Source organism: Nilaparvata lugens, chromosome 11, assembly GCF_014356525.2.
Source record: "Nilaparvata lugens isolate BPH chromosome 11, ASM1435652v1, whole genome shotgun sequence".
In the NCBI taxonomy this organism is placed as follows: domain Eukaryota; kingdom Metazoa; phylum Arthropoda; class Insecta; order Hemiptera; family Delphacidae; genus Nilaparvata; species Nilaparvata lugens.
This window is the reverse complement of record NC_052514.1, coordinates 29,904,468-29,916,982: the sequence shown is the minus strand read 5'-3', so window position 1 is coordinate 29,916,982 and position 12,515 is coordinate 29,904,468. Positions and strand designations below refer to the sequence as shown.

General features: G+C 34.0%; 1 protein-coding gene across 3 annotated transcripts in view; it reads left to right on the top strand.

Annotated features, from left to right (window-relative positions):
- LOC111044663 (radial spoke head protein 3 homolog) overlaps positions 1-12,515 on the top strand; it is a 33,541-nt gene extending 21,026 nt beyond the window's left edge. For 2 of the 3 annotated variants that reach the window (XM_022329867.2, XM_039438120.1), the window contains exons 6-11: positions 1,106-1,315; positions 2,669-2,825; positions 3,335-3,421; positions 4,230-4,427; positions 4,985-5,071; positions 11,301-12,515. In XM_022329867.2, coding sequence (XP_022185559.2) covers positions 1,106-1,315; positions 2,669-2,825; positions 3,335-3,421; positions 4,230-4,427; positions 4,985-5,034 — 702 coding nt within the window. In that variant the 3' untranslated portion in view covers positions 5,035-5,071; positions 11,301-12,515. The remainder of the gene's footprint in view (positions 1-1,105; positions 1,316-2,668; positions 2,826-3,334; positions 3,422-4,229; positions 4,428-4,984; positions 5,072-11,300) is intronic. The other variant, XM_022329868.2, reaches the window with a different exon arrangement.

The following is a 12,515-nucleotide window of genomic DNA, read 5'->3' as shown; positions in this document are numbered from 1 at the left end:
CTCAGTAAGATCTTCAAGCATACCCATTACCCATCAAATTCACCAAGTGCGAGTCATTATGAAAAGTCAATAGTAGGCTATGTACTATATGCCCTTATAAACAAACAACCGATTAAAAGCCTATTACCGCTCAACAAACAAATTTTTCTCCTATTGATCGGTTTTTGTATGATGAATAAAGTTTGGCGTCAAGAAACAAAAAGGAACATTGACAATATTTTACCGTCAGTAGTATGAAGTGCACTTAATTGATCACCGGGAAAACTTTGAAAAGGTCAGCTATTGCATGTTCTCTGAGTTTCAGCGAAGCCTTATTACGGTTATTGAGATTTGTCACGTACTATCCCACCAAAGGCTTTGAGCAAACATGGAAAAATTGAAATTTGTATTCTTTTCCTGACAATTTCGGAATTAATTAAAGGGCCAGTGTCAATTTCTAGTGTCACAATGAGCTCTAGTAAACCCATGAACTTGGTTTAAAACAAACTTGAGGTCATCAGGAAGTGGGTTTCAAGATCTAAGCCATCAGTATTATTCAAAAGAGTTTTTGAATCTCGAAAAATTGAAAATTATTGATTCTTGTTGCTAGTACATTTTTGTTACTGAATAATACGTACAACTGATCAAAATTGACTTTGGAGTGAAAATTATTCCATGTCAAAGTTTATTTCAAATGATTGGATCGATTTCTGGCACAATTCAAGTAATGTACTATGAAGAGCCTTATCAATATGCCAAACCATCATTGAGCTTTTGATTATATTTGTAGTATAGATATGGTCTACATAATAGTAAATTTATTAAAATATACAAATAAATGAAGGTATATTCAATCTCATCATTAATTCTATATTTATAATGCACAGAAAAGAAGTGATTATGGAGTATTTATTTAATAATCATAATCATTTCGTTATAATATTATTAAACTGTTATCAATAATCATTATCATAATAATAGGTCAAATAATTTGATTGCGGTATTCCTCCATAATTGAAAGAATGAGACGTTGATGTTGTCAATACAATATTTCGAAATTCTTTTCGAATTTCTTATTCTATCAAATTAATAATACTTAAACTAATATTAATTCTCTCATTTCCAGCTATTTGACTTCGACTTGGAAGTGAAACCAGTTCTCGAGGTTCTTGTAGGGAAAACAATGGAGCAAGCAATCATCGAACTTCTAGAAGAGGAAAGAGAAGCCGAACAGAATGAGCGACAAAGGAGAGTGGATGAGATAAAGGAGGCAGAGAGAGCTGAACAAAAGAGACTGGAAGAGGAGGAAGCAGAGACCAAGAAACGATTAGAGCAGGTAAAATAATTGATTATAAAAGTTTGTTCATTATACCCTACTACATTATACGAGCTTATATCGGGAACTCATCTTTGAGACTTTGTACTTCCGTGCAAATCCCAGTTCCTCGATACTTCTCGTATATATTTCAATTCGATTACCAAAATCTGAAAAAAATTTTAAATAAAAAATGCTAGTAAAATGTTGTAATGAAAATGTTTTTCAGTGAAATGTTAATTAAGTGAACATGTTTTATCTGTGAAGATCTCAAATGAGTTATATTCCATAGGATCTTATTTATTATATTATTAAAACTAAAAACCCGAAACAATATTATGCAAAAACTTTGCGGAACATCATGGGGAGCTTCAGCATCTACATTACGCTCTACAGCCCTAAGCCTTGTCTTTTCAGCTGCTGAGTACTGTGCTCCAGTCTGGATGAATAGCTCTCATGTTCATAGGGTTGATGTTCAGCTAAATAACTCAATGAGAATGATAGGTGGTGTTCTAAAATCTACCCCTGTGGAATGGCTCCCGGTGTTGAGTCACATCCCACCCCCAAATCTTCGACGCATGAATGCCCTTACTAGAGAGTACAAGAAGATACAGGAAAATCGAAGCCTGCCAATACATGAGGATATACAAGATGCCAATCAGAGACGTCTGCAATCTCGTAAGCCACCGGTTAGGACGGCAATTACAGCCTTAGATTCAGGTTTCCGTATAACTGAGGCCTGGCAACAAGCGTGGTCAGCAAAGCAGAACATTGACATCCCATTTGTAACCAAAAGACCACCAGGCTTCGATTTGCCTCGTAAAACATGGTCGGCATTGAATAGGGTACGAACTCATCATGGTAGATGTGCCTATCTGATGCATAAGTGGGGGAAGGCTGACTCCCCTTTCTGTGAGTGTGGAGCAGTCCAGACTGTGAGACACATAGTGGAGGAATGTCCCAGATCAGCATACACAGGTGCACATGAAGATTTCCTGGTGGCTAAACCAGCATCAATAGCCTACTTAAATACCCTGGAAGCATGCCTCTAATTTCCAGGTCAAAAGTGACTAAGATATTTTCATTCGATTTATATATGAATTTTCTATTGTTTTCTTTTTTTTCGAATTTTGTGATCATAAATGTGTTGTGTATACTGCCATACGCTAAATAAATATTATATTATTGAAACTGAAAATCACTGAGGACAACGTCTACAGAGTAAACATGCTACTGTATCTCGTGATATTTTCACATTTTTTAACCATTATCTCAGTAGTTCTTGTAACAGTATTAACCATTCACATTACTTTGTAACTTAATTGTTCACTTGTGACTTCTCATATACATTTGGTCGTGAATCTCATATTTCAGGTTCAAAGTCCCGATTCTAAAGCCTCTTCAGAAAACGGAGAGACGCAAAAGGAAAGTGCATCACCAGTTCTTACCAGCCAATACATCCAGGAGCTTCTTCCCTCGATACTGGATGGACTCAAAGCGTCTGGATACCTAACCGAAGAAATAAAAGAAGGTGATATTTCATTGTTGATACTATATGATTTATTGTTCACCATGTAAAATATCGCTTTACAAAACTGATTTTTTTTCAAATCAAATCAAATTGTTGATAAAAAGTTAATTATTTTTGTTAGTAAATTTGAAATTTTAGCTGATTTGGTTAGACCCTGCAACTTTCATTACGCTAGGTACCATATCACTCATAGGCTCGGTTGTGGCTCAAATCCATTTCCATTCCGCTTGGCACATAATTTCTTAATTTGTATCATTTTTATTCCGTCATACTCAACACCAAATAGCCACATTGGCGAATAATAAAGCTCACTCCAATGACAAACATGACTGTGAATATCGCGAGAAGAAAAACAAATCTCAAAATAGACTAACTTACTGATGAAAAAATTTGAAAATCTCTGGAGTTCTATCAATTTTTTTTTTCAAATTATCAACTTTGTGCTTATTCTGTTTGAATAATGATATCACTCTAAAATAACTATATGGATTTTGAAACAATTGTTTCAGATGTGGAAGATAACTTCATGGCGTGGTTGATGTCAGAAGTGACTCAGGAAATGAAGAGGGTTGTCGAGAATAGAGACTTGCTATCTGGTGAGTTTTTTCAAGTGAATAGAAGTTTGGTTTTATTGTAGCCACTGCATTTGTTATTTGAGTATTTTAAGACACAGATAACTTCATATTTATATATCCAAATTAATCAATAAATTAATATTGTAGCAGGAATACACCAAGTGGGCTGTGAACTGTGGTGGGTTACAAGAGCATCAAATAATTTCTATCTCGATTAAAAAAAAATTTAATTTTGTCTTTGACTAAATAGAAGTTTCATTTCACATGCAACATTCATTCTTGTTGAATTCTTTATATGCAAGTTATGATAAATGAAATTATATGATGAAAACAATCTCATGATTTAAAAATCTGGAAGATATATTATGTCAAAAGTACGTAGGCTAAGTTTTCTAATTAGAAGAATAATTAGAGATCTTGTTAGTCTAATATTATTTATTCTGGAATTTTGTTGTTTAATGAGAGGGTTGAACTTTAAGTATAAATAATGTCGCTTAATATAATGTAATATAATGCCTTACATATAATGCCGTTTTTAAGTGATTCATTTACAAATTGTAATCATAGGATTACACATTACAATCCTCATTTATTAGATAATTGAAACTGAAAACTGATCAGGACAACGACTATAGAGCAAATGAATATATGAACTACATTCATAATCTCGTGATATTTTAACATATTTCGATACACTTTTTTTCGATGTATTTCACACGACATGCAGTCAAATATTATATTTCGATAGTAACGGTATCCAGATTACTTGATGATTATTCCTACTGAAGATTATTTTCTGATGTATTCATTTGTATTTATCATTTTCAAGACATAGTGAAGGAGATTCTTGACACGAGAGCGGAGTTGCACAGAGCTATGGGCCAGAAAGAGACGAAAAAGCGAAAGCCAAAATCGTTCAAAACGTTATCAGTAGAAGGAACCGATAATGATGAAACTCTTTCTGATGCAGCTGATGATGATGCTGATGATAATGAGCAGCCGACAAAAAATCCACTGCCTGATTTATGTAAGTTTTACTCTCCCTAGAAATGGAACTTCCTCTGTACAAGAATTATGGAGTTGATATTGATGGAGTTCATTAGAAGTTTTTTAAAACTCGATATTGAATATATTTCATTACATTTAAATACGAAGATACTTACCAACTTTTTTCAGCTCACGAAGACTTCAAGAGCTTCAACTTCCGATCATCAAATATACTAGTCAACAAGGATATTATCAATTTCGATATTTGCAAAGCATAATGAAGAAATTAGAAGTTGTAGTTGGAATACAGTAATTCACACTACTCATCTGTCTATTTGCCATAATAGTCAATATTTAGTTTCAGAGATTTCAGGAAAAGTTGAAAGTTGATCAGAACTTAACTGGTTTTTGTTTAGTCCAAAGATACTTCAGATTATATCTGTCTATGTAAAACAAAACAATTTCCAGTTTGATCATCTTTGCTTAGTTCCTGTCTTACATTTTACCACTGATTCATTTGGCATTGTTTTGATTTTTGTTATCACTTCTTATCAATTATTTGCATTATCATCTCTCATTTTTATACATTGATTTCAGTTATATCATCCTTGCTTTTGAGGATTCGCGACTACAAAGGTGGTATCTAGATAGAGTGCATGACAGATTTTGACATTGAAAGTACTGGTAAGAATAATAACATTTTTCGATGTTTTTGAATTTTGGATCACATTTAAATGTTTTTGTGTTGTGAAATTATTATTTGTTCTCGTGAAGTCGTGAATCTATATCTAGATTGGGTGCATAACAAATTTTGGCAGAACAATCAATTGAATGATGATTATATAAAAGTGATCACATTTTTTCCGTGTTTTTGAAACTTGACATTTTGATTCAAACATATTTCATTGTTTTTGTATTTTGACTTGGTAGTTTTTCTCATCAAAGTTGTTAATTCTATTTCATATTCAGTTAAACTTTTTTGTTGATGATCTATCGTTTCTCCTTGTACATATTATCTTTGTTATAACTACATTTTTATAATGATAACACTTCTCATACATAATTCACACTCAGCAGCTCATTTTTATTCAATTATTTTAGAAAAAACTGAAATAGTTTGAAATTTATCAATACAAATAACAGGTTTCTTTCCAATATATCGTAGTATAAATCATGTCTCATTTCAAAATTCGAAATGAATTTATCTCAAGTGCAAAGTATGGTCGTCTACTAATAATTCAGGCTGTGCAAATTCTAGACACTCGATCCTTTCACATCCTCTAATATTCTTCCGTCCCCCTTATTCCCTCTCAACTAGTATCTCACTAGTATTTACATTTGCTCTCCACCAACTCAACCAACCCACCATTAGCACAAATTCTCCCTGCTCTGAAAATTTGATCAATTGAAACACTAGACGATCTTTTCCTACTAGGAACTGCCACTTTATGTGCAGAAACTATAGTCACATTCACTTTACACCGGCAGCAGTATTTCTCATGAATAACAGCAACGTTTGCCATTCAAACAATGCTGACAGATTGGAGGGGTACAGAGGTGGTTGCACATATATAAAATCGAGAAGGCAGAAAGCACTTCGCGTCAGGGGGTGGATTGATTTGAGGGTGAGTGGAGGGAAGTGAAGTTTGGTGTGGGTAGCGGTGGGGGGTTGAAGATCATCACCAACTGCACAAACAGGCCTAGGGGCATATATAGATAGTACAGATGTATGAATAGATATATGTTTTGAATAGTTGATGGATGGAACAGAGGAGTTATATAGATATATTTTGATTGTGTTGGGGGTTGATTCGGACAGGGTTGTCGACAGCAAGTGTTTCTGCAATTTTGGTACGGGATTTAGTCGCGGAAGGTGGATGGGGATAAGTTTGTGCAGGCCTACAAACAAGGCCTGAGGGCCAAAAATAGACGGCCTGAGTACCCGGCCGGCAAGGCAAGCACCTGACGCATTTCAGCTGCCGCCAAGGGTTCTGAACCCTCAACCAGACACAACACCCCCTAAACATCCTATCCGGGTCTTAATTCTATTCAATTTAGTGACCGTGAAGTGGGTCCAGGATGGGGGGACAGATATCAGGACATCTTAATTGAGCGTTCATCGATACTCCCCTATCATTTTCTGTCTCTTTTTCGCTGACTGTCCTTGTCATCAACCAACAATGACCTCCCGATTACTAACGCGAATCTAATACGTTTACTGTTCCCTGTTTTTGTATGAATGTGACTGTAGCTCACTCATAAGTCGCGGCAGACATTTTTGGTGACCCTACCACAAATCCTTACTCACCATACTATAGATCCTATACCATCACCACATCTATGCGATTTTACACTATACCACTACTCGCCTTCCCATATATAATAATACCATCTATTATTCTGTACAATCTATAATAACCTGTAGTACTATTTTTATGTGTCTGAGGGTGACGCCATCTTACTATGAATCATTTTTGTATGAGCCATTGTTGGCGGATTCTAGATGAGATACGACCCAAAAGTGTGAATAAAGTCTAATGAAGTGTATTGTTCATGGGTTGCTTTGATGGATGATTTTTAGCGTTCATTAGTATGCAATATATCCTTGATGGATTCTGTATTGAAAGTGATGTGGTGCGTATTGAGTCACAATTGATAATGAACTGCGTCAAGTTATGATGAAGAAAGAACTCTCAAAAGAAAGTTTTATTACTGAATACTGGATAGATCTTTTATTGTTCAGGATGTTCCTTCTACTCGTAAAATTAATTCAATTGATAAAAAAATTCTACCTGATTACGTTTTCAAGTAAGCAATTTTACTATTTTTCTCTTGGAAGTCTCTTCTCTTTCGAGATTTCTTCTACTGGTCTGTAGACTATATCTGTACAGAGTGGCACTTATAAATAAAGTCAGTTTTCACATGAAAAAGGGAAGTTCATAGTTCAGAAATCTGGTAGTAGTCAAAAATCCTCAATTATTTCAGATAAATCGAACTGACACTATTTTTTGAGTTACCACCACTTCCTCGAATTCACCATTGCTCTGTCATTTTTGTCTCCTCCTCATGAACCCACAGATGCATCACAACACTCAATGACTCAATCCTCAATTCCTCCTTTTTCCTTTCTATCCTATTTTTTCCTTCTTTTGAATGAACCCACATATTCACCGTACACCCATTCTTTGTACGTACACTGAAATCTCTTCCTGAGCTTCCCTTCTCATTTATTATAATAATATATTATTATAAATTTCTCTATTCTTATTATTTATTTTATTATATATTTCTTTATTCTTCATGTGATTGTGTCTTTTTTCTCATCCGCAATTCTCCTTTTTCTTCTGCTCCTTCTCCTAGATAGTCTTCTCCTCCTTCTTCTATTCCTCAACCTAGTTAAAATAACTTCAAAATGAATTAGTGGTTTTGAGATGCAATTTGTCTCAAATTGTTTGAAATAAATGAGTAGTTTTGACAAAACAACTCATTAAAGTGGTGCATCACTCGGCCAGAAGACCAGGACCACCAAGAGTAGGGTACATTGCACATTTCAGGTCATCCCCCCCATCACCACTACGAAAATACCACTTGAAACAACTCCAAGATCAAACCAGGCGTGGTCCTTCCTGAATAGGGAAATAGACCGCCTTCAGCCCCTCGCTGGCTTCACTTTCAACCCCTTCAACATTAGCATACTTCATTGAGTTTTGATTGACACTTAAATTAAAGGTTACACCCTCAACAATAGCCTGCTTCCACCAGATGCTCCTCCCTTTTATTATTCAATATTATTATAATAGCGCGAGTGGAATTAATTTTTTCTCCTTGAATATTCGTCCGACCCACATAACGAATCGTAACTCGTAAGCCCTTTCAGATTATGCAAAAATAATCTGATGCGGCTCAACCTGTAGGTCTACATGTGGATTGCTCCTTTTATCGATTAAAATTCATCTCTACTTTTGAATATTTTTTTATAATATTGAATTTGATATTTTTTCTACTAGGAGCAAATACCAATTAATAAATGGTTGCAGACGGCAATCTGGAATTTACAAAAAGTCCATCAATTCAACTATCCATTCAGTTTATTGATGAGTAGTACTTTTTTGGAATATGAGATATTCTAACTATAACAAATAGGTTTTTTATAACTGATTTGATCAGTTACTTTGTGCTCTTCAAATTCACTGTGATAATTAATCAATAATTACTTATAGATCTCATATTATCTTCTTAATCTCAATCTTTCTAGTCAATCTCAATCTTCTCAATCAATCAATTTTCTCAATTTAGACTAATCTTTGGCCATTGAAGCCTACTCTAACCTACGTTACCTACTTAATAAATAGGAATTGTTTCTCGAATGAACTTCATTATAATTATATCGAATTATTGAATGTAAAATTACAATTTTTCGTCATTTTATCTTCAAAATTTTTACAGTTTTTGTGAGAATATCCAAAGTGAACCTGATTGCGCAATACTTTGTTCAATTTTTCAAAATGATTCGCTTGTAGAGAAGTTGAATTTCTAGAACCGTTGTCAATAATTATTTTTCTTGGAAAGCAAAAACTCTTTTCTTATTATTCGAGACCCATGCCATCTTTGGGAATCTTTCAAGATAAAACCTAAATAAATAGACTAATTATTATCGTTTGTAACCAAATCTATTAAAGATGAACACTATTCAGAGATATTGTAGATTTTTTTGTTTGTTGATTGATTTGTTTGTTTTCTCGAAGACAACCTAATTATTGGGTTTGTATTCCATATTGAAAACGCCTCAATCACAAAGCTGCAAAACTGTTGACAACAGTCAGGTTGAAGAATTGATGGAACCCAAAATCAGGTTTACAATATCTTAATCTTTACAATATTTATTGTCGTCTTCCTACAAGGATTAGGCAATTTGCCTGTTCCGACTTCAAACTCACAATCACATCCATCTTTTGGGTCTGCCCACACTTCTCCTTCCAACCAGGTTATATGACATGACTGATTTGGGAATCCTGTAGTTCTCCATTCTTTGAACATGTTTCACTGATTCTCTTCAACCTTTTGCCTTATATGGAGATAAGGTTGAAATTGATTTCTATATCAACATTATAAATCCTATCTTTAAAATATTCTATCAATTAATCATACCTCTTAGAATTGATACACTTTCTGGAAAATAATCCTTATATCTCAAGAACCCAACTTGTAGAACATGCAGGTGGATAGTAAGTTATGTACGGTCCAGTAATCTGCTCTGCGGAACCTATCGAATCAACGAAGCTGCGGTCCAAAGAACAAAGCATCGAATTAGACCTCGAGGGTCAGCTTAGGGTTACAGTCAGCTGTACCAACCTCGCGACTACAATCATTTAATCTCAATTTAGCGTGTCGCCCTCAACCCTTAATCCAGTCCTACCCCTCATTCTGTCCTATTATGCTCTGCCATTGATATATTTTATTATTATCTTGTTCATCCTTCGAGTGCAAGCTAAAGGCTGAATACAATGCGCTTTCGACCACTATATAGAATGTCCTTTGCTATTACGAATCTGATTATAGAAAGCCCCGCTATAGCATTATACTGTTCAGTGTTTTTGAGGATAAATATATATGTATTAGTAAAGTGTTATACACATAGTGTTATGAAGGTCTAATATATAGGCTAGTATACGAGTAAAGCTTTAATACTTTGTTATGGAGGTACTAGCTCCTCTATATTTATAGAAAATAATTTCAGGAGATTGTATTATGGTATATATCTGCAGCTTATTTTTCAGTGGTTAGAATGGTGGGTGGATTAGAGGTTGACGTGTGCTCCAGTTTGCGCTGAAGAGGAGAAAAATGAATAGTGGAGAGAAATTTAATGGTTTTAATGTATTCAATTAATTAAAAATGTATTGAAACAATTTATTATCATTTAGAAAAATGAATAGGGAAATAGGCTGGTAGCATGGGAAACTGAATGTTTTCTTGAGACTTGAACCAGTTTTCATTTTTCGTTATTTAACGTATTCTGGTTTAAAATTTAGTTAGCTGGTCAAATTCGTGAATTGTCTTCCAATAAGAAAAAGAATTCTATCCATGTAGACACAGGAAATGAAAATTGGTAGTGCTATAGGATTTAAGATTTGGTATTAGAAGCATGGGAAAGGAGTAGATATATTGGTTTCCAATTTTCGAATGTAGGTTATTCAATGAATCTTAAATGTCCGGCAGATTGGGGAAATTATTGATTTTTGTGAAGAATTCAGATTCATCCATTATTGATAAATCAGGCCACTTGTTCATGTGATTGGGAGAGAATTTCATCAATTTGAACAATAAATCAACAAGTAGAGAATTCAAACTATACTCTCAAACTTGAGAGAGAGTTAGTATTGGAGGTTTTGATAATGTTAAAAATGTAAAGTATCTTTCCTTCCAGCCACAAGAATTATTTAGTTCTGAGTTTAGCTGCCACTCTATACAAAATTAATAGGAAATTGATTTCAATACTGAATTTTCAACATTGAATCTGAATGAGTTAGCTACTTATGATAGAAAAGGAAGGAGTATGAAAATAAAAATAATCCTTACTATCGTTGAATATTCTATCAGTTAAAATAGGTGAAGAATAAAGAATGTTTCTATGACGAAATAGAGGACATCCACTGTGTTATCTGTATTATGTGTGATTTTTTGTGAACATTTTGGTTTGTGATTTGTTTTTATCTGTGATATTTCGTTGTGTGTAATCAATAATTATTGCTCTTATTTAATTTCTTTTTATTAAGATGTTTTATTCTCACTGTTGCGTTCCATTCACAGTACATTTTCCACTCATTGTTTTCTTCTGGCTCACATGTTTATTGGATGTATCTATATTCATCTCCTTATTGTTCACCTGTAATCAATCCTCAATTTCGTTTTGCAGAAATCCAGTACTCAAGAACCAATGCTATGGATGGAGTTACTAGAAGTCTAGCGAATCAGGACACCAGGATAAGAGAATCCTGATATCCAGAACTCGAGAATGATACATTTCACGTTCAATAATAAAAATGCCAGGAGTTCAGAACTTCTTAAGGAAATGCTAAGAGAATCTACCCGTATTAGAAGAGATTTCTACATTTAAGGCATTTTGATATATAGGGCTAATATGCACCATCTACTTTTAACGCTAATCTGCGATTACATGAAGATATGGCCGCATTTATTACAATGTTTCTCATTCCGGGTTTAAAGAAACAGTAGATTTATCTCCGTTTAAACAAAGTTTGTGTATATGAGCCAGAGAAACCCATCTAAAATTACAAGCTCATAGCTTGAACTACAAAGTTGAAGTATCACTATATTTCGTGATATTTTCAGTTGCAGTAAAGTTAGTAAATCAGGTCTATCGTGTAGAGCAATATGAATTGCAGCTAGACAAATTGATAGAGTTACTCTATGACTCTCGCTGATAATAATAATAACAAGTGATCTGGCTGGCTCAGGTCTGGTGTCAGAGTTTTCAGGTCACAACTGATCAATTTCAGGGCCTCTGACATGACCTAACGACTGGTTTTTAGGCAACCGGGACCGAAGGTTAACGTGTCCATCCGTAAAAGCTCTCGCTAATATTGTCTAGATAGAATTCAAACCTAAAAATCTGCTCTAACGTGTCTGTTGAAGATCAAATTTGAATTAATCTTTGTCATTTTTGAATGGATTTTTGAAGCTGATGACTTTTTCACTTTGTCTCATTGAATGCTAAAATCATGAATTGGATTGATTTAAGCATCCATCATTAAAATGATTCTACACTATTTTAAAATATCCAGTATAATATTTATCTATTTAGAATAAGCGTAGGAAACCTCAAGATAAGAATAACTATTTTTTAACCATTTTCAAAGCTGTATCAATCAAAAACTTCTAATGATGTCAATTTTTAAAGCAATCACGACTGCTTAGAGACGATGATTATTTATTTTTAAATAATATTTCCTATATTAGAATGTGGAGTCAGTCAATTTAGCTTTAATACAATTTGTTCCGTCCATTTCGCCTTTAATGCCACTAGGCTAATAGTTAGATTATCTTTGTCGTACCGTACATCTTAATTGATAAAATTGTATAATAAAATGTCATTGCACTTACAAATCAA